At 42.6% G+C, this 23,752-nt stretch overlaps 1 protein-coding gene across 6 annotated transcripts in view; it reads right to left on the reverse strand.

The window, feature by feature from the left end:
- The window catches only part of LOC123759342 (streptococcal hemagglutinin), a 186,932-nt gene that overhangs the window by 38,967 nt on the left and 124,213 nt on the right, over positions 1-23,752 (reverse strand). For all 6 annotated transcript variants that reach the window (XM_069335103.1, XM_069335102.1, XM_069335104.1 and 3 more), the window contains 8 exons: positions 15,466-15,741; positions 14,911-15,011; positions 12,252-12,685; positions 9,453-11,363; positions 8,409-9,043; positions 6,398-6,514; positions 2,737-4,278; positions 1,050-1,155 (listed from right to left, as the gene is read on the reverse strand). In XM_069335103.1, coding sequence (XP_069191204.1) covers positions 1,050-1,155; positions 2,737-4,278; positions 6,398-6,514; positions 8,409-9,043; positions 9,453-11,363; positions 12,252-12,685; positions 14,911-15,011; positions 15,466-15,741 — 5,122 coding nt within the window. The remainder of the gene's footprint in view (positions 1-1,049; positions 1,156-2,736; positions 4,279-6,397; positions 6,515-8,408; positions 9,044-9,452; positions 11,364-12,251; positions 12,686-14,910; positions 15,012-15,465; positions 15,742-23,752) is intronic.

The raw sequence follows: 23,752 nt of genomic DNA on the forward strand, positions 1-23,752 counted from the left end.
TCATCACCACACCGTCACCACCATTATAATGTTTGGATATAATTATCACAAATGTATTAATAACCAAAAATATACACTCTCTGAAGCGTGTGGTGATTTCAAAACCTTTCATATTGTTACTAACAGCCAATGGTTGCATGAGCAATGCAGCACATGATTACCATTTACAAAATACTCACAGAAATAGACAGGGCAAATAACGATGGACTATTTAGCAAAGGTAGTACACAAACAAGTGGGCATAGATGGAAACTAAATACCCAAATAACTCACAATGACATTAGAAAGGCTTTTTTGTGTCAGGAGTGTACAGTGGGAATGCAGTAAGAAATGAAGTGGTGGAGGCAAGTGCCATACACAGCTTTAAATGTAAATATGACAGACCAATAGACTCTAGTGAGTAGGATAAAATATTAAAGTGTACAATAGTGGGGACAGAAAAATCAAGAAAAGGGAGCCGGTCGGCCAAACCGACAGCACGCTGGACTTGTGATCCTGTGGTCCCGGGTTCGATCCCAGGCGCCGGCGAGAAACAATGGGCAGAGTTTCTTTCACCCTATGTTCCTGTTACCTAGCAGTAAAATAGATACCTGGGTGTTAGTCAGCTGTCACGGGCTGCTTCCTAGGGGTGGAGGGACAAAAAAAAAAAAAAAAAAAAAAAAGCCCCGAAATCATCTCAAGATGACCTCAAGAAAACCAAGAAAGAAAATTATAGAAAATGTAAAGGAAACAAAAAAGATGACCAGCAGAGCATAAGCAGTACTAACAAACCAGATAGTACTCCACCGCAGCATGTCCACGTAGCCTATAGCAGCAAAAACTCAACACTAACTAGCACAAAATGCATGTGCTTACACCCCCTCTGGACGGAGCATAGATCACCCAGAATTTATACCCCTTCTTGCTGTATTAAGAGAAAAGTACAGTACTGTACATGAAAGCAGAATGCAGTAATTACACAAAAATATAATTACAAAACAGATGGTAAAGCAAACCAGATCTTCCAAACCACAGAAGGATACTAGACAATCAGTGAACAAGGTACTCACCATAAGAAACATCGTGAGAAGACTGAGCTTTTCTGAGTTCATAGTTGGGGGTTGCAAGATTGATGAGAGAGGTAGTACGTTCAAGTTGTTCTTGATTGTCTGTTCTCTGCAGAACAGAAAAAAAGTATTAGGCTTTAAAATGAAACAAATCGAAAGCATTCACTTGTTAAGACAATACAACTCATCTTTAAATTGCAGCTGTATGACAGAAAATTTACTAAGGCACATCATAATACCTGTATATCAAAATATCAAAGCACAAGTTTGGGTACTCGTTTGGGATCGACAGCACACACTTTTCATGGAACAATTTAATTTGTCATATCATGTTCCTTCATATTAATTAACCTACTTGTGCTACATTATGCTATTGTATATAATTGACAGATTGATAGACCTGTGTAATAAAGGGTGCAGTCTCACTCGTACAAAACCCAATCAGCTGAAAATACATATGCAAATGGAAGGATTCATTCCAGTCATCAGATTGTTCTGATCAGTTGCAACAATGGATAAATTATTTTAGGCTTCCTGTGGAGAAGGGCCATGTATTTACTTTACCAGAATTTGTTGTAGAGAAATGAAAAACAAAATACAATATAAAAATCAAACGAATATACTCATGGCCCTTTGTAAGCAGGCATGTTTTGGCACTCTTTCCCCCTTTTCCCTGTGCCATAGTTAGTATCCCAGCCAGTTTCTCCCACTTATGCTTTCATCCCACCATTTCTGTTCCTCTTCAACATGCGCTGCCAAACCACACAACATGCTGAAGCTTCTTTCAGTGTTCCTTGAACCTCTGCAACAACATTGTTCTAACCTATTTTACATATAATACTGGGTATCTAACCAAGAAATTCAATTTTATACTTGCATCATTGTATGTTTTTATTTCGTTTTTCACTTTTGCCATAGTTATTTGCCATCTACAAAATAGAGTATGATCATTTAATCTTATAAATTCATGCCTCACTACCTAATTAGACAATTTTACTTTTCCATATTCTGTGCCTAAATCTCATAAATATATCTATACAGTACTGTATATCCTTACACTGGAACAAGTCAACAACATTTAAATCTGGTAAGGTGCACATTCTACATGTCAATGCTGGCACTGATGACCAGTCCAGCAACCAGAAGACCTGATCGAGAATCCGGCCGCAGGGACATTCAACCCCGAAATCATCGCAAGGTATCGCTATTTCTATTTTCTGCCAAAACTCAAATCTACTTGTCACTACCTTTCATCTAGTCACATATCTGCCCACTGGTTTCACTTATATTGGGCAACTTAACTAAATCTCATCCCATAACTGCTCCTGTAAGTTTTCTCTAGAAGATACTGGGCCCAAAAGTGTATACATGTGCACCCAATCCAATTAAAATGTTAAATCCTAACCTAGAATACTTACAATTAAATTCAACCATCATTTCAAACTACAGTATTCATTAATCATTGAGTGTCCTATGCCATTCAGTATCTAAGTATCCTTTGGTAGACCTTAACCTTTTTATTTTTATAAACTATTCACACAACATACAGTACCACTGTTTCTTTCATCTTCCATTTTGTTTACACACAAAGTACTGTAATGCTCTGCAGTACAGTACTATTATTATAGTAAAGTACTTTGATAGATTCTAGTGCTTGACACATGCAAAGTTGACAAAGGTTTTATCTTACCTTAAGCCTACGTAGTGGACGAGGAGGATCAGGGGCAGGAAAATGGCTGTCTCTGCTGTTACGATATATGGCAGGCCTATCACCCAAGCTATTGACACGGGCTACAGGTTGATTTATGTTGAGACTGGTTTCTGAATGCATTCCAAAGAGTGTGGGTTTGTTTGGTGGTAAACAAGGTTTGGCAGAATGAGCAGGTTTTACTAGGAATGGGGAATGTTTCACAGGTGCCGAGGAAAATTCACTCCAATGTGGTTTTTTGGGAAGTGATGGCTTTTCTAAGTCAATGGAGGGCATAGAGGTAATGGATGTTTCATTGTTTGCAGCTTCATCTCTCTTGTCTTCTTTAAGTTCATCAGACTTGGGTTGTGTTGACATAGAATCCATTTTAGATAACTGACCCAACTTTGGTTTCACCTGGTGGTTAAATGACTCAGACTTGGTAATTTTCTTGTCATAACTCGTTTCTTCTGATCTGGAAGTGTAGGTGGAAATTGAAAAATTCATAGCCCTTGTTCGACTTTTACCTGCCTCATTCCCACTACCCGAGTTTTGGCGAGCCACTCTACTCTTAGTGCTTCTGGTTGTACCATCACTCACATCTGATGACGACCTCGATGCTCGTGCCTCAAATTCCAAATCCGACAGTGGTGGTGCAGGTGGAGGAGCACTTTCATGGCTGGTACTTGATCCTGATCTAGAGTGTAAAGAAGCAACTTCTGGTTCAGGGCTGTTGCAATAACTTTCATAGCTGAAATTAGCACTATTTGATGATTTATTAATCTTGGGAGGGTTATCTAAAACATGGGATTTCTTACTCTCAACTGAACCTTTTGCAACAACTTGTGGAACATATGTATGCTGAACTGGGACAATGTCTTTTGCTGGAAGTATCATTTCTTGAGTCACAATGTCCTTTGCTTGTATCTTGGCAGCAGATGAAGTTGCCTCCTTGCTAGGTGACTTAAGTGTTTGAAGAATTGTTTCCATGCCCTTAACCTTAGGTTTCAACTCCACAATTCTTGGTTCGTTGTTATTTGTTTCTTTTATTGTTGATTTTAATTCATTTATCACATTCTGCTTTGCTTTCTCTTCTGACTTGTATGATGTGGATGAAAGACTAGATGAAGAACTCTTCCTGCTGGAAGCATTACTTACTAAATTATTTGTTTCCTTTCTCCCCTGCATCTGTTTCAGCAAACTGGTTCTTTCTATAATATTTACATTTGTTGAGTCTGAAAGCGAGCTGTCAGAAGAATCTTTAAACCCAGATGGCACATCTGTAAGAATCTCTGGTGCAGGTTCGGAAGATGTACTTGAAGAATCATCCGCCACCCTAGATGAGGGGCCATCTTTAAAGGGCGTGGGAGGATCTGGAAGCTTGAAATCCCAGTGGTTATCCAAGCTGGTAGGAGGCAAATCACCCAACATTTTCACTGATGATTGCATTGGAGGTTTCTCTAAAGGCAACTCAGATAATTTGCTTTCATCTTTTAATTCTGCAAATGCAGCCAGAAGATGACTTTCTATTTTCTTCTTAGTTACCTGTTAGGATAAAAAAAAAAAGATTTGTAAATTTTGTTTTTTTTACATATTTTTGGGTATGCTTTTTTTTTTGGTTATCAAAACAATTTTATAGTTTTGAACATGCACGAACCAATTTGCTTAATATTTTGTAGAGTTGAATAACATGGCATTGTACCACTGACCTTCAATTCATCCCAATCATTTTTCTGAATTATTTCAACAGTCCTGTGAGTCAACAGTGCTGATACTGTGCGTCAAAATTCACACATATGTACTTTCCATTTAACTTGGATTTACAGTACAGTAATTTCATCATATGAGGGTACTTGTTAAAGTTATCACTGGATTGGCATACTGTACTTCACAACTGTGGTTAAATGAAGGCAGTGCAGGGGGGGTGTAGCAAGTGTGAAGTGCAGGGGGGGGGGGGTGAAGCAAGTGCAGGGGTGGGTGTAGCGAGTGCAGGGGGGGGGGGGGGGTGTAGCGAGTGCAGGGGGGGGGGGTGTAGCGAGTGCAAGGGGGAAGGGGGGGTGTAGCGAGTGCAGGGGGGGGGTGTAGCGAGTGCAGGGGGAGGGGTGTAGCGAGTGCAGGGGGAGGGGTGTAGCGAGTGCAGGGAGGGGGGGGGGGTGTAGCGAGTGCAGGGGGGGGGGGTGTAGCGAGTGCAGGGGGGGGGGGGGGTGTAGCGAGTGCAGGGGGGGGGTGTAGCGAGCGCAGGGGGGGGTGTAGCGAGTGCAGGGGGGTGTAGCGAGTGCAGGGGGGGTGTAGCGAGCGCAGGGGGGGGTGTAGCGAGCGCAGGGGGGGTGTAGCGAGCGCAGGGGGGGTGTAGCGAGCGCAGGGGGGTGTAGCGAGCGCAATGGGGGTGTAGCGAGCGCAGGGGGGTGTAGCGAGCGCAGGGGGGGGGTGTAGCGAGCGCAGGGGGGGGGGGTGTAGCGAGTGCAGGGGGGGGGGGTGTAGCGAGTGCAGGGGGGGGGGGTGTAGCGAGTGCAGGGGGGGGGGTGTAGCGAGTGCAGGGGGGGGGGGGTGTAGCGAGTGCAGGGGGGGGGGGGTGTAGCGAGTGCAGGGGGGGGGGGTGTAGCGAGTGCAGGGGGGGGGGGTGTAGCGAGTGCAGGGGGGGGGTGTAGCGAGTGCAGGGGGGGGGGGTGTAGCGAGTGCAGGGGGGGGGGTGTGTAGCGAGTGCAGGGGGGGTGTAGCGAGTGCAGGGGGAGGGGGGTGTAGCGAGTGCAAGGGGGGGGGGGTGTAGCGAGTGCAAGGGGGGGGTGTAGCGAGTGCAGGGGGGGTGTAGCGAGTGCAGGGGGGGGGGTGTAGCGAGTGCAGGGGGGGTGTAGCGAGTGCAGGGGGGGGTGTAGCGAGTGCAGGGGGGGGGGTGTAGCGAGTGCAGGGGTGGTGTAGCGAGTGCAGGGGTGGTGTAGCGAGTGCAGGGGTGGTGTAGCGAGTGCAGGGGTGGTGTAGCGAGTGCAGGGGTGGTGTAGCGAGTGCAGGGGTGGTGTAGCGAGTGCAGGGGTGGTGTAGCGAGTGCAGGGGTGGTGTAGCGAGTGCAGGGGTGGTGTAGCGAGTGCAGGGGTGGTGTAGCGAGTGCAGGGGTGGTGTAGCGAGTGCAGGGGTGGTGTAGCGAGTGCAGGGGTGGTGTAGCGAGTGCAGGGGTGGTGTAGCGAGTGCAGATGGGTGTAAAGCCTAACTTAAGTTTGAAAATAATCTAGTTATCTCGTGTTTATTATTCAGTATTACAGTACTGTACTTGGTTATTTGTTTCATAAATCAAAAACTACAGTACAGTACTTCTAATCTAGTATTTACCTTGGTACGTATTTTTGTAATCTACACTTATCAAATTTGTATCCTTTGTTTTGCATTTTATTTTGTGTTAAATTTAGTGCCATATTAATACCCTTCTCTATTACTGTACAATACAGGTAGGTCTGATACTGTATAGAATTCCCAATATTCTGTCTCTCACCATGTGTGAAACAAATCCCAAGTCAACCAGTATAGCTCATCAAAAGGCCCTGACAAACCAGAATAACTAGCTTTGAATAAACCATCAACATTCTTTGTCAATCTTGCTTATATATGCAATTAAATTTTCCTCTTGGGGATTTGGAGTACAGTATCGCAATATGCAGTTCTTGCTCAAAATTACCTCCTGGGAGACTTGTGGAGTCAACTCAATGTGGCTGGTGTTCGTAGAGGACTCATTTGAGGCAGAAGACGACGACGATACTGAGGATTTTCGGCTTCCTGAAGAGACTCTCGTGTTCTGGCAAATCAAATAAAATTAGTTTAACCACTAAAAGTTGTAAACAATTTTGAAGCTTATTACAAATGACAAAACAGCTCGCATACACCACTCCAATTGGATCTCTTCCAAGATCAGAAATTACATATCTCACCCTGACTTGTGAACTCTCTCTCATCTATCCAATCTCAATTACGGTGTCTGTGCTCGGGGATCTACAACCCAAAATTACCTTCAACCCATAATACTCAACATAAAGCAACAATTAGAAAAATAAACTCCAGTCCCAGACAGCACCTGTCTTCCTTACTGAAATCTTTGAATATGTTAAGTATCAAGTCACTACACATCCTCTCAAGTGTGCTCTATATCTATAAAATTCTGCATTGTAATGCTAAGCCTGACCTTAAGCACTTCTTAGAGGGCTTTAACAGACATGGGCATCATATGAGAAACATATCTTTTTGATATTCCTGGAGTGCAACTTAACCAAAGTAGAAACAAACTGCAAATTATTGGTCCTAAACTGTGGAATGACCTTTCTAATGATATTAAAAATTGTACTTCTCTTGCCCAATTCAAAAGAGAAGCTAAGAACTACCTTATTTATTTGATGTAACCAATTTTCCTAATCTTTTCTCATCCCAAATGTCAACTTGTGTTTTGTTGATATTGTAAACTTTAATTCATACTTACTACATAAATACTGTTACTAAATACTGCTATTTTTAAATATCACAAACAAATTGTGTCATTTTCCTAAATCTCTTCACTTTTTTAAAACTTGGCAACTATCTACTGTAATGCTAAGACAATGGCTGTTTATAAATGTCTCTTGCACAGTTGTTCAATTATTTTCATATATTTCAACAATAAGTCAATGTCACTGTCAATCTGTCACATCTCAATTGATTATAAGCAGTGCCCTTTAACCATTTGGCTGCACATCACGTCACATGGTGGGGTAGCTAAATATGCTCAGACTGTGCATCCCATCATATGAAGTATTAGAGAAGTGCATAAGATTTAAAAGTCTTGCACATACATGGGGCTCACAGTTGCAGAGAAATAATAATACATTCCAGGATTCCAAAATCATTTTTTTATACTATACCTCTACTTAAATCCCCACTTAAACCATATCAAATATGTCCTCCAATGACTAGTAACAAATAGAGTATACTGAACAATGATACAGATAATGCTTAAAAAATCCAAGATGCAAAAATAGACTTAATTAAAAGAGTGCACCTTTTAAGGTAACGAGGATTCCCAATTCAGAAAGTGGTATGCAAATGTCATGTAAACTCTATACAGTAGTGCAAATCATCAGGATAAATGGGGAGAACCTTTGACAAGCCACCAGCTTCCTATCCTCATTGAGACCACTAGTGTTAGTAGTCCTCAGGTAAGCTTGGGTATTTATTAACTCGTTGATTGATTAACCCACTCTTGGGTACTGCAACAGTAAACCTGTTCTAACACCTTGGTTTACTTTCAGACTCTTCACACACAGATCAACACACAGATCCGGCTCAGGAATCTGTACACCATTTGATTGACAGTTGAGAGGCGGGACCAAAGAGCCAAAGCTCAACCCCCACAAGCACAAATAGGCGAGTACAAATAGGTGAGTACAGTGGCATAGCACTAACCCACCACCCTCATCATTCAATTTATTTCAGAATATGTACTGTAGCATGATTTATATTTTGTATAAATCAAATAAAAATTTGATTTATATTTTTTGTTTTGTAGCATGATTTATATTTTATTTTATATTTATATATATTATTTTATTCTTATAAAATAAATATTTTGGGGGTGGGGGGGGGGGGAAGCTTGATATAAGCCTAACATGTACTATATGTATAAACTGACTGCCTGTCCCTAGATACAATGAATTATAACATACCTTGTCATTAATAAGGTTGAGTGAGGTATCAGAGCTCTCATGGACAGTTCTCCCACCTGTTGATGCTTTGATAGTAGATCGTGGTAATTCAAATACTTCCGTATTTACCACCTCCCGTTTCTCGCATTCTCCCGCGAGCCGTTGCGTTATATTTCCCCCGTCATCTCCTTCAGAGTCAGTGACGGACAATGAGGAGACCGATTGTAAACTCGTGTTTCTGACCACTGTACTGTCTGTGAAATTAGACTTTTCTTGTGGTTGATCACATACATTTTTCCTGAGCAAAGGAGCATCGAATTCTTTGGAAAATTCTCCTTTTCTAGTAAGAACTGCAATCTTTTGCTGAATATCACTTTGACAATTATCCTCACTATTACTTATACTACTGTTATCTGTTTTTCTTTTACTGGTGGTACTTTGTTCATCACTTGCATTATTCTGTTCACTGATAATGTCTGCTTTTAAAAGATTTTTCATAAATTCCTTTTCATTGATCTTTTGAACGTCAACAAAACATTCTTCACCAGGCAAGTTATCTTCAATTGGGGTGTTATTTGGCTTCACTCTACCACTAGTAACATTTTCTTCACTTGTCTCGGAGGAAAAGCTAGCAGTACGAGTTTGTACTTCGTGATCTGTTGGAGGTAAGCACAAGCCTAAATTAATATCCTTACATTATTGCATTCAAAACTTATTTTTATACCCTATTCTGAGTATATTTCAATAAAACTTCATATGTAAAGTATATAGCACACTACAAAACAGTACACAAGCATGCACATCCTTTTTTCTAGAATAATTTAATTATACTTCCCCCATGTTAATGATAAACTAGATGTTAATATATACTAAAAATTTTGGTGATTGGCTACAAATTCATGTTCTACATAATAATGATGAGCTGTTACAATAAAAGTGTCTGCTAATACAGTACTATAATATCCCTAACTGCTAAAAAAGAATCAGTTAACCAAACCAGAAGACAAAAAAAGCACCATAAGAAGCATACTGACAGACCCCAATTGAAACCTTTATCATGCAAACCTGTATCTGAGCACAGAGAAGAGCTGGAGACAAGTCGAGGTCGCAAAGAAGATCCACGATGACCCCCTTCACAGGACACTTGAGAAATCTGAGCAGAGTCCTCAAGGGTTTCCTGAAGAGATCCCATTACTTTTGGAAGTTCTTGAATAGAATCCCGTGGGTTACAGCTATCAGAATCGGATTCCAACCCTACATTGTGAAGAGAATCCGAGTCTTTCCAGCTTTTAAGTTCTGCCATCATGGCCAGATAACCAGCTCGATAACTGCTTGCTGTTGTTTGTGCAGGAAGAGCAGCCATGGGAGGAACAGGTGAAGATGTAGTAGGAGAGATGTGCGAGGATGTAGTGGAAGATGAATTTGAAGCTTTAACAGTTTCATCATTTTGAGCCGGGACAACTGGGGCATCCTCATTGTTTCGAGATGAATCGCTCTTCGTAGATGAAATACTGGATCTAGGTGACCGACATTGTGGGGAAACAGATATGCTATCAATCCCCTCTTCAGATAATAAGGAAAGCATGTCATAATCTACGTTTGATAATTCTGAAAAATGAACTTTGAATTCCTCATCTGGAGTTTCTTGTGTTTCGTGGACAATGTTTTCAATTTCTTTTGATTCTAAAACATGAGATGACCCAGAAATGTCACGGCTTGTGATGCAATTTGCTTTTAAAGCAAAACTTGAAGATTCATCATGAGATACTTGTAATTCTTCTTTGTGAGGAATTACTTGTCTTGTAGATGTTGAAACCTCTGCAATTTGTTCAGCTACAGGTGGGGGAGGAGCCTTTTTCTTCAGTGGTATTTGAGTTCGAGGTACAGGCTTTGGGTGCTTTTCTTCATTTGTAATGCTTGACAACACCAATGGAGTATGCTGATCTGTGACACTATTGATAGGTTGACTAGTTTGATTAGTCGATACTGAATGGGATGGTGGATCTGGGGTATTTCTCCTTCGAGTAGGTACTGGTGCAGCTGTTTTCACTGGTGTTGAAGATCTATGCTGATATTCAGCTAATGATAATGCATGCTTATTTTGGTCAGTTACTGGGCTACCTTCAACACTCAAGTCTACTGAAGTCACTGAGATCCCAAACACATTTCTGGGCTCAAACATATCCTCATTTACGTCCAAATCATCATCATCATATGCAATGTTATTTTGTTTGACAAGCCTCTGGCCTCTTGCTAAAGGATTCATACTAGAGTTCTTAGATGACTTGCTCTTTGAGCCAAACTTACTTTCTTCACCGACTTTTTGAGTTTTCCCATCTGCTATAAATTTTTTACCAACATCCTCCTCCTTCTGAAGAGCTGTATGTGACTTTGTGACAATTCGAAATGTAGGTATATCTGGTATACTCTCTATATCATTCTCTGGCACTACAGCATCATTTGTGTTAAAATCTATTTTGGCACTACAGGTAACTCCATCACTGGGAAAGCCAAGACGACTTTCTTTAGATATCTCATCCTGAATAGCACCCAAGTAATTTCTTTCTTGAATAATTTCTGTGGATGGCTTCTGCTTCTTCCCACTCCTCACAGAAGATGTAGAGGGAAGCTCTTGGGATGAACTGTGATGAGCGGCTTGAGTATGACTTGGGTGATCGTTGTGGCCATGATGCTGGAGAGCCTCAGACTTGGCTAACCTGTCAGGAGAGACGATGCCACTTTCTGTGCCATTCAATTTGCTGCGGTCTGTGGTGTGGCTTAGACTAAATGCTGTTGCTGCCTCATGATGCATTCCCAAGGTGGCTCCAGCAACAACAGTTATACGTGCATCGGTGGGTGAAAGAGGTTTGTAGGTGTTGGCGTAACTTTGATGTGAAGGTGTCATGTTGGAGGATAAATGAGTAGCAGAGGTAGGTTGAGGGCTATTGGATGGGGTTGCGCCAAGATTAGTACGTTCTGTGGAGGGTTAGTACAGCCAATTACCAAGCATGCTGTGGATGTTAACTGCCCACATGCACTCCAGACACAAGACAATGCAAATGCCATGCTACTACTGAACTATAATGCTTAATTTTTCATATTTATTGAAAATTAAAATCAAATACAGTATTTATTTAGGTTTCAATTTATTTCTCACAAACTTACAACTGCATTAACTAACTTTGTAAACAAAAATTCTTAGCTAATATAACTAACATGTTAAGAGTATTACAAAGCTACAACATTACCAGGTATGTAATACATGTAATTACCTGTAATAAGTGTAATACAGGTATGTAATTCCTTCTAATGTTATAGTACTGTATATACTCACCACACGTCTAAAATACTGTATACAGTATAAATAAAGTATTACTTTAATTTTTATAAGCATTTGTACAGCTTACTGAATAAATAAGCAATTTAAACAGTTGCTAATCTACCATGCATATAAAGCATAAAAATCCTAAATCTTAATGTTATGAAAAGTTAACAAGTTATCTAGAAAATATAAAGTAATGGTAAGGTGTATTTCAATATTTAAGTAGATATAAAAATCAATCTACAAATTATGTAGAAATAGACATTAAACTGCAATTACTTGTGTCATATTTAGCAAGATTTACTTTATTTCAAATTCAATGAACTGAAATGAATAAAATGACAAGAAATTACCAAATAACAACGATGTACAGTACAGTACTGATCTTTCAAAAAGATTGAGTCAACAGCTTATTACATATTATTAAAATGTTAGCTTTTGTTGACTTTCAATAATTTCTCCAAGATCATTAAGGAATTCATTCCAGTCATCTTCTATATTACCTTCTTCAAGATACACCTGTGGGGCAGACACGAGCTTACCTGAGGAGGGCGGTGCCGGGGGGGAGTCTATATCTGGCGGGGGAGGAAGGCGAGGGTGGTTGGCTTGATGCTGCTCTACACTACTCAGTGATGATACTGAGCTTACATGGGAGGAAGTTGGGGAGGAAGGTTGGTTAACTGGCTGGTGTTGCTGGGGGGGATCATGGTGTGCTTCCCCATTCGCTAAGGATATGTCTTCTTTGGAAGAAGATTTTGTGGGTGCCGGAGATTCGGACTCTTCAGGAATGGCAGATGGACGACTGGTTTCGTCCTGCCGGGTGGGAGGTGGCTTGGGAGGAGGTGGAGCTTTCCGCTTTCCCCGTGACGAAGACAGCGAGAGGCTTGATGTGGACACTACCGAAGTCAGGTTAGTGGCCTGGGGTACCTGAGCAGTGCGTGCAGCTTCTGCACTACTTATCTCGGAACCTGCCGGGCTGTAAATTAATGACAAGTTTACCTTGTAAGAAACAACTTAAAAAAAAATCCTAAAACGAAATATCTCTCAAGAGAGACTCAAAAATGTAAATATTATTAGAGTTTATACAGATAGCACAATTAGGAATTATATACATTAAAGTTTTCAAAATCTGCATTTATGATTGCACTCATCTGAAGACATAACTAACATATTTCTCTCATTCGCCGATACATTCATTCACATTCATTCATTTTCACTCATTCATTCACTCACATTCATTCACTCACACATTCATTCATTCATTCACACATTCATTCATTCACTTATTCATTCATTTACTCTCACTCATACGCATTGACTCATTCGCACGCATTCACTCATACGCATTCACTCAATCATTCACACTCGCATTCATTCACACTTGCATTCATTCATTTACACTCACATTCATTCATTCATTCATTCTCGCATTCATTCATTCATACTCTCATTCATTCATTTACTCTCTCACATTCACTCTCACTCGCATTCATTTTCATTCCTTCACTCGCACTCTCATTCACTCACATTCATTCATTCACTCACACATTCATTTTCATTCACATTCATTCATTCATTCACATTCATTCATTCATTCATTCACACCCATTCATTCATTTGATCACAATCACATTCGTTAATTCACACCCACTTGTTCATTCACACCAACTCGCTCATTCATATTCATGTATTCATTCACACCCCTAACTCACTCGCTCACACTGTACTCACTTAGTTGTGCTTGCGAGGGTTTAGCTTTGGCTCTTTGGTCCCGCGTCTCAACTATCAATCAACTGGTGTACAGATTCCTGAATCTGTACACCTCGCGCACATATTCCCGTGCGCGCGCGTGGTGTGTGCATGTGCACGTGGTTTGTGCATGTGCACGTGGTGTGTGCATGTGCACGTGGTGTGTGCATGTGCACGTGGTGTGTGCATGTGCACGTGGTGTGTGCATGTGCACGTGGTGTGTGCATGTGCACGTGGTGTGTGCATGTGCACGTGGTGTGTGCATGTGCACGTGGTGTGTGCATGTGCACGTGGTGTGTGCATGTGCACGTGGTGTGTGCATGTGCACGTGGTGTGTGCATGTGCACGTGGTGTGTGCATGTGCACGTGGTGTGTGCATGTGCACGTGGTGTGTGCATGTGTGTAATTACCCAAGTGTAGTTACAGGATGAGAGCCATGCTCGTGATGTCCCGTCTTCCCACCACTGTCGTATAACGCTTTGAAATTACTGACGGTTTTGGCCTCCACCACTTTCTCACCTAACTTGTTCCAACCGTCTACCTCTCTGCGAAAGTGACTTTTCTTATATTTCTTCGGTAGCTTTGTTTAGTTAGTTTAAATCTATGACCTCTTGTTCTTGAAGTTCCAGGTCTCGGGAATTCCCAAAATTAACCTCAGAATTCCCAAAAGTACTTTCCTCAGGAAAAGTACCCAAATGGGCCACACATAAACACAAGAAAATATTTTTTTCAGCGTCAGGAGAGCAAAGAAATGGAATATGCTAAAATGTGAAGAGGTGGAGGCAAATTACATACACAACTTTAAATGTAGATATGACAGAGTCCAACAGGCTTCGAAAGCTATAACACCAGTAGAGTAAGAGGTCAAGAGTCGGAACCCGCCCTCTCCAGTTGTCACTACGGACAGAAAATGTAATACTAAATTACCCTAACCCAACCAACTACCCATACGTAGGAAACTTGACATTTTGCGAGCCGCTATGATTCATAATACATCATATTTTGGCCGTTGGGGATTCTGATGGGAAAATGCGATGTATTAATTATTCGGGAGGGCAGAGTGAGGGCACAGAGCCTTGGCTCACCCCCCACAAACAACTAAAGGCGAGGATTGGCCGGACCCAACTGCACTTTACCCGATATAACATGTGACGTGCACTATATACACTTCACTGCATGTTTCAGTTAGACACATGCAATTTCAGTCGTGTGTGTGTGTGTGTGTGTGTGTGTGTGGTTTCAGCTAGACATACAGTATTGGTAAATAAGAGTTCACACTGCGGTCATTCACTTTAATCATTAGACTCTGTGGGGTTACCGATATAATCCAGTGTATTAAGGCACTGTTAATTCTCCATATCCCCCATACACACACGTCAACACCTCTCCACTGCTCGCTCTCTGGTGAGTGTAGGTGAGGTTGACAGGTGTGTGTGCAGCTTCAGGACATACCTGGTGTAGGGAGAACGCTGGTCGGCCTCATGGTACCCTGAAGAGTCTGAGCTGCGTCGGGAGAGGCTGGTGTCCGCGCCCTCGCCACGCTCACCCTCCTCCTGTACAACAACCAACTCATTATTAGCATTATTAACACACACAAATCACACTAACGTGATATATAGCAATGAACATGCCAGTACGCGACTCACGGGAGACATCTCCCGTCACGCAGGGTGCAGTCGCACCTCCACAGATCTCCAGTATCATCTATTGATACTGGTAATGGCTCAAAAGGCCCACCACTTACGGGCTATTCATGCCCGTGCCACCTCTTGGGTGGCTTAATCTTTATCAATCAATCAATCAATCAATCAATCAGTACGCGACTGACAATGCCGGGGACATAGGTGCGTGCCACCTCGCAGCCCTGCTGGATTTTCTCTATTCTTATTATTTCCATACAAATTTTAATTATTCATTCATATTTGGATTTATATCAAAAAATAAATCATTCGTTTTGTCAGGGATGAAACTTTATGTTGATAAAGTGCGAGAGTGAGCAGGACTGACCTTGCCATTGGTGTGTGGCGCAGGTGCGGGCGTGGGCGTGGATGCTGAGGGCGGGGGCGGTGGTGGGGCGGGCGCCTGTCTCTTCCTGTTCTTGGCCAGGTTGATGACTGAGGCAGGGCGGGAGAGCTGAGGTTGGGTTGAGGTGAGAGTGGCTGAGGAGGAGGCCAGGGAGAGTGGGCGTGGGGTGGGGCGGCCATCACCGGACTCGTCAGAGCGGGCAGGGCTCACACTCCTCTCTCCAGCACTCCCGGATGACACACTGCTGTCACCTGTCGACTGTCATATGACAACAAAATGAAAGTTACTGTCAAAAATATTACAACTCATACATGCATCATGTAATATTATTATTATAAGAGGACTAGTTGTGAAATTCAGGTTATTAAGTACGACATTTTAATCATTAATACATATAAAATATTTCATAAAATCTTGTACATTTATCATTTTCAATATTTCAGTAGACCTATTTTTTAACACAAGAGGTCTGTTTAATTTGGATGGGCTGCACGTAGAAATATCTACGAGAACACGTCAAGCTTAAGCCAGGCTATTAGCGACCGTAAGCTAGGCTACTACGCCACTCATGGCTACTGCTTTCTAGCTCGGGGGAATTGAGCTCAATATAATAAACCTCAAAATATGTAAACGACATACATAGTCAATAAAATGTTATGTATTTTGTTAATGTTTTAGTCAAGAACAGGGAACGTTGCCGAAAGGAAAACCCGCTTGTCCGTCCTAAAGTGTTGGTCAATGTTGATATCGCCCCCACCACCACCACCACCACCACCACTGTCATCACCACCACCACCACTGTCATCACCACCACCACCACGACTACTAACACCATCAGAGTTAACACCATCAGCACCAGCACTTAATAAATTAAATCAATGGGAGTTCTGGTGATTTTTCTTCATAATAACAAACAAGAAATATTTATTAGTTTAACACAGCCAGCAAGATGCCAAGATGCGTAAGATCAGACAACGGAGTTAAATGCAGACAAAAATATATGTAGAGACGAAATTTCAGATCACAGGTATGATTTTAAAGACATTTAATACTTTGTAAATCGTCTTATATAAATTAGAGTGATAAGGCAAACAGGTAAAAAAGGGATGAGAGAGACGGGGTATAATATGTCTCCAACAGCAGTCTCCAAGTATTTTCTCTAAATCTTAATTATTATTTCTCTCACACACACTCGGAAGGCTCAGAGCCCCAGACAACACACGCCTTCCCTTATCCAAGATAACCCCTCTACTGAGAAAATTTGGCTCCTCCCTCCAGAGGGAACCTATCTCGACAATTTCATGCTAGACACCCAATTACAAACTCACTCTCAAAAGAACTCAGAGACATCACACACAGACTAAGCACAGACCTACTCCTGCATGCAGAGCGCGCGCACACACCGCGTTTCCCCAAGTTCCGCAACACACGTTTTACCGATAAATGGAAACTAATCCCAGGGTTGTGGGATTCCTTGCTGTGTACTTGTTCAACGGGTTGGATGGTTGGGGCACTGAGCTTACCCCCAAATGCTTCTATGTTGAACTGCTCTTCAGAAACAAATTTTCCTTCAATTTGTTAATCTTGTTCTTCAGTAACTTCAGAAAGTTACTTCACTAAACAGGTGTGTGCTGTGGTACATCACAGACCTAGCTGTGTTACAGCACAGCTAGGAGCAGTCTTGCAATTAATCTGTCCAAGCTGACCAGCGACATTCAGAAGAGTGTCTACGTGTCCCTTCGTGGCTTTGCTATCAGTGACGTTCGTATATTCACCAGCAATAAAATATAAACACACACGGGGGAGACATCTCCCGTCACGCAGGGTGCAGCCGCACCTCCACAGATCTCCAGTATCAGCTCTTGATACTGGTAATGACTCAAAAGGGCCACCACTTACGGGCTATTCGTGCCCGTGCCACCTTTTGGGTGGCTTAATCTTCATCAATGAATCAATCTATAAACACAGACATTCGTGTTACCTTACATCGTACAGCTGTGTCGTGACACAGCTGTCGAGGCACCGCGCCGTGCCTCGCCCCGGCAAGTCGCTCCGGTGTACACAATAATATGATCCGGCCATTAAATATTTATTACCATATTAACGTATATTTAGCCTGTTGTGAAGAGGGAATTTGATAAACATCTCCAACGGAATGCCTGATCAATCAAGCTGTTGTTCCTACCTTAGACTGCAAGCACCGGCTATTAACAGTTTGGATGATCAGACCTCGAGGAAGACCAGAGTAGGTAGAAACGCCAAAGTCGTTTGGATAACGGATATTTTTATCTTGTTCTTTATTAAAGAAAATGGTGTAGAAGAACCCGGGTGACAGTACACAGGTGGTTTATGTAATAATCTAAGATGAGGTCTGATAAAGACCTTTTGTGCCCTCTGTAATGCTTTTGCGCTACCGCTCACAGGATGAGTATGGGGTGCACAATAAACTCCAACAATAAAAAAAAAATCAATCAGGTTGGTGATGGTGTACGAGCACCCGGCTGACAGCATGGAGACTGACACTGGGAGAACGCTGACCAGTGAATGTTGACCAAAGTATTACCGGGTTTGGTGGTGTAAAGTGACCACATGCCGACCACCACAGTCTGGTGAATGTATTCTTACCAACCTCAGGAGCCCTTGCGCAAGTTGAAGATGCACATGTAATTTCCGGGACGATTTCCAATATCTTGTGTTTAAATATGGACCTAAGAGGAGGTATATGCAGGTTTCCATCACGGTTTGATAGACAGGAATTTTAAGTTAATTGACGAATGAGCTGCTGTTTCCCCGTAGCTCATCACTAATGTTATAATTATACAACATGCACCTAAATTTATTATAAAAGAACAACGGTATACAGGACAACATAATTTTATCTTTGAAAGTACTGTAATAGATACAAGATAATGCGTCTTGTCACGGTATACCACTAACAACCTTGTTTGTGTGGGGGCCTTTCCTGGTGGAGGGGGGGGGGGGTCCGCCCCCCTCCCCCTTTCTCTCCCTCCCTCCCTCCTTCCCTCCCTCCCTCTCTCTCTCTATTAAAAATAGGGTTCACAAGGGCTGTCAATTGACGTACCTAGTGAAACTGCAAGCAAGAGATCTTATCCTACCTCAGCTTTTTGAAACCTACTCCTAGAGGCCCATTTATTTCATGAGCCTGTTATATGCAGCAATAGGAATAGCCTTTATTCGTGGACAACATTAGGTAACAATCATATAAGGAAGAGGATGAGCCTGTAGCCAACTGTGTGCCAGAGCCTTCATGTGATCAGTTGACCTGATCTTCCGTGTATCAACCTGTTGAGTGAACAAGTTCCAGATGCGAGTCAGCTTCGGAGTGAATGATCGCTGAGGAAGTGATGTTCTTGAGAATGGCCCTTCCAGCATGAGACTATTGCAGGTTGAGAGCTTAGTGCTACGGGTGGCAACTACTGGTAGTCGACGGTAGTTCCTTCTCTCTCCCGTGTCACGGGCTGCTTCCTGGGGATGGAGGCCTGGTCGAGGACCGGGCCGCGGGGACACTAAAGCCCCGAAATCATCTCTAGCGTGCACTTGTTACTCCTTATGCAATGTTTCAGTTGCTAAGCTCAGGTGTTACTCCTCACACACCAGAAATTGGACAGTCTCTTACACACGAGCCGCGCGTTCACCGTACGAACGGTCTCAAAAATGCCAAGTCACTCGTGTATCTTGTAGAGCTGGTCAGAGTTGGGCCAGCATACACTTTACACCTATACACTATTCCGTGACCCACCACGGTTGCAGGAACAACCGTGGACATCTTCAAGAGGAAACTAGATTGTTTCCTTCAAGGAGTGCCGGACCAACCGGGCTGTGGTGGGTATGTGGGCCTGAGGGCCGCTCCAAGCAACAGCCTGGTGGACCAAACTCTCACAAGTCAAGCCTGGCCTCGGGCCGGGCTTGGGGAGTAGAACAACTCCCAGAACCCCATTAACCGGGTCCCCCCCCCCCACCACCTCCACGACAGCAGTGCTGGAGCGTGGCCCAGATCGACCAAGCACCAACACTTCATGCTATGACCCTAAACATCTCATGAAGCCGCTGATAAGATAATTCAAGTGATACGTGGGAATGGGACGGTAGGGAGGAGCGGAAGGGGTGGGAAGCTGAGGAAGGAAGGGAGGGGGGGGGGGGGGAGGTCATATACAACTGTATAAGACGGGCGGCACCATCCCTCCACACCCTCACACTGGCCCTCTTCCCAAACATCAACATTGTATTGATTATATTGTTTTGTTAAAAGTATGTAGAGAGGTGTACGTGAAAGAAAATATTTCCAAATGGGAAGTACAGGGTAGAGTGAGTTATGACAGCAGGCGGGCTGTCCGCCTTGCTGACACGATGTGTGGGTGTTGGCAGCTAAGCTGGGCGCGTCTAATTATCCAAAGCTTCATAGCATTACGCAAGTAATGAAGAACTATGATATATTGACTCACTATAATGTTGGTGCTGAATACAGAACGTGAAAAAAAAATTTACTCTGAAATAATACCATTTTATAGCAAAATTGGGTTCATCTAACTACCCAAAGACACTACATTGTCGCTTGGATCGTCGACTTCCTGTGGCGTCACCTGCCACTTAGTTTCGTCTAATTTCGTTATAACGTTATATTATGGCAGAGTATTTTTTCCATGTTCTACTTTCAGCACCAACATTAAAGTGAGTGAGTATATTATATTTCTTCATTACTTATGTAATGCTAGGAAGCTTTGGATAGATTTGGGTAATTAGACGAACCGGCTCCAAAATCTTCTCGCGTGCCAAGCAAAAAAAATTTTGGGAACGTAATTTTGTATCTTAAGTAGTGGTAGAACTGTTCTAATGATCAAAGATCAACACTAGAGCAGTAAAATCAGTGAATATTCTATGATTATTTAAATGTAAGACTGAATGAATATAAAATTTAGTGACGATTTCTACTTAAAATGTTTAACAGCAGATATATTTGTATTACCCTTTAACAAGCTGGCATATACAGCCACACAATTTAAAGTAAAAAAAAATTATCAGGAAAAAAGAGTAAACACTAATTCTGATATTTCTTTTTATATCAAATGAATCAGCCGTAAGTTTCTTCAAGTTTTCCAAATACATTACAGTGCTTAATCTCATAATCGTTTTACTTCGTGGTTGGCGTGCCACAATTGGTACGTGTGCAAAGGTTGCCAACCCCTGCCCTAGAGAATAGAAGAAACAAAGGAGGGATATGGTCACAACATACAAGATGCAGAGGGAAATAAGTTGGAAAAAGACACTCTTTAAATTGTGAGAAATTAGGACGAGAGGACAAGTGGAAGCAGGAAACGCAAATGAGTCGAAGGAATGCAAGGAAATACTCGCAGCCTGTACGGGTAGATGGAATGCAATTAAAGAAGTTGTGGAAGCCACCTCCATCCACAAGTTTAAGGCCAGATTCGACAAAGAATTTGAACATCAAAAAATTATATTATAACGCAAGTTACAACAAAGTTAGTAGGCGGGGCATAATCACTTCCCCGTAGACGCCAGGCCTGGGGGTGGAGGCCTGGTCGAGGACCGGACCGCGGGAACACTAAAGCCCCGAAATCATCTCAAGATAACCTCAAGAAGATAGACACTGGGAGGTAAGTAAGTACCGATAGGTAAGCAAGAGGGGTGAGGGCCGGCCCTGAGGAGCGCGCGCAACTACCGGGTGTAAACAAAAGAACGATGCACCCGTCCAAATATTTGAACGATTCATTAATAATTTGTACAGCGCCATAACAATGAGGTTACTGACACCGTATGGATCTAACGTCCATCATTACCTCTGCGTTTGCTTTATACCTCACTTCCTCAACTGTAACTGTCAAACCGGAGGAGATAACACACTGTAGCCTAACAGGTTCTTGGGGTTTATCCCTAGAGGATGGAACACGGTTTCTCTTTTATCCTTTGACCAGAAGAGGGGTTTGGCCAGCCACTCCTGACCACGGCCGGGAGGGCTCAAGATACGGCAGCCGTCCAAGTGAACCTAGGATTAAACCATGGCCACGCAGCCCACAATAAACCGATGGACCAACACTCCCCAGATCTGATCAATGCATCTGGACTTATCAACATAAACCAAGATGTCAACAAAACAACGAAGAGTCCGTCCAAAGGCGAACCCGTAAGTAATGCCTTCGGCTAACACGAGTGGAGCACAAGGCCAGACATAACCAAGAGTGAAGCACAAGGCCAGACATAACCAAGAGTGGAGCACAAGGCCAGACATAACCAAGAGTGAAGCACAAGGCCAGACATAACCAAGAGTGGAGCACAAGGCCAGACATAACCAAGAGTGGAGCACAAGGCCAGACATAACCAAGAGTGGAGCACAAGGCCAGACATAACCAAGAGTGAAGCACAAGGCCAGACATAACCAAGAGTGGAGCACAAGGCCAGACATAACCAAGAGTGGAGCACAAGGCCAGACATAACCAAGAGTGGAGCACAAGGCCAGACATAACCAAGAGTGGAGCACAAGGCCAGACATAACCAAGAGTGAAGCACAAGGCCAGACATAACCAAGAGTGGAGCACAAGGCCAGACATAACCAAGAGTGGAGCACAAGGCCAGACATAACCAAGAGTGAAGCACAAGGCCAGACATAACCAAGAGTGGAGCACAAGGCCAGACATAACCAAGAGTGAAGCACAAGGCCAGACATAACCAAGAGTGGAGCACAAGGCCAGACATAACCAAGAGTGAAGCACAAGGCCAGACATAACCAAGAGTGGAGCACAAGGCCAGACATAACCAAGAGTGAAGCACACAGACACCGCAGAGAAGAGCGCAGGCACTCGGGCGAGAAGCAAGCAGCAGGTTAGGGTGCAGGCGGAAGTATCTGCCCCTTCCTCAAATATAACTTAATATACGGGAGTGTTTGTGCACCTGTCCTGTGTAAACTGCAGTCAACCGCCCGCCCTGATGCAAACCCAGCGATGCAGTCTACCTCACCGAGCAGGAGCATCACCCTTTCAGTGAAGAGTGGTGTACGCTGACCACTGGTGTGCTCGGGGTGTCTACACTGACCACTGGCATGAGTGGATACGTGTTATGAACGAGCTGATCTCGTCATAACTTTAACTGTAGTGGTCTCGGTTACAAGCCTAGGTCAACTCGGGAGATTAATTTATATTTTCCATTATCTAGCTTACATTAATGTTGATAATATTGAATTAAATTTTTGCAGGATAAATTGATGAAGCCTGTTGGTTGGACAGTAGTTCTTGCACATCCGAATGTTAATTTGTTTTGGTAGTGAAACATGGGAATCATTTATATGCGTACTTCAGCCCGTCCTCAGATTAAATCTATTACCATGAAAAGCCACACACCCTCAAACCTCCTGGATAGTTATATCTAAACATTTGCGATGGCCTGAGCTGATATTACAGTTCCAGTAATAGACTACATGTAAATTGTCAAATGAACCTTTGTCGTAAACACAGATTATTCTTAAGTTATAACTTTAATGTAATATAAATCGTTGATTTAAAATATAAAAAAAGAGTATATGCTGGGAACGTTTTGTTTGAGAAATTTGGTTTTCTATAAACGGAATTCGAGGGCACACAAAGTTTTCGATTTCTATATTTCACATCAATAACACATTGTATTAACATAACCAAACATAGTGAAACCTAACCTAGCGAAATCTTAAACTAACCTAACCATGGATTGAGAGTTGATAATGGCACAAATTATGTAGTCATTCCCCACCTCTCCCTTGAGCAGATCTCTTTCCTGAGATCACATTTGAATTTGAATTTCAATATTGCAATTCTAGTACTGGATTTGTTTAAGGTATGATATTAAGGACAGAAGCACGAGTCTGGCTTATCTAGTAGTCCAGCAGGAAGCTTGCCTATGCTAATGTTGCGTGATCTTGCATGTCGACTGTCACATTTGAGAGTTCTATGCAATCAGCTCACTCCTTAATGTATTTCAAAGGTAATATTTATAGCGAGTTACCCCAGATCCTCTAGGAAGCGAGTCATGGGTAGATTTATTTCAGTTGGTCAGCTTTCAAGATTGCCATCTTTCACCGTCCTGCCAAATAATTCATAATGTAATTAATTTGTAGCTTATTTGTACAATGGTGAATATTGTTTGCTGGAAACAAAGTAATCAGTGATATATGTAGACTACACTTGCCATAAATAGTATAAAACATTGTAATTTATTACAGAAAGTTGAGGAGGCCAAATGGCAGCATCATATACAGGAGGGCGCA

This window comes from Procambarus clarkii, chromosome 32 (genome assembly GCF_040958095.1).
Source record: "Procambarus clarkii isolate CNS0578487 chromosome 32, FALCON_Pclarkii_2.0, whole genome shotgun sequence".
NCBI classification, from domain to species: domain Eukaryota; kingdom Metazoa; phylum Arthropoda; class Malacostraca; order Decapoda; family Cambaridae; genus Procambarus; species Procambarus clarkii.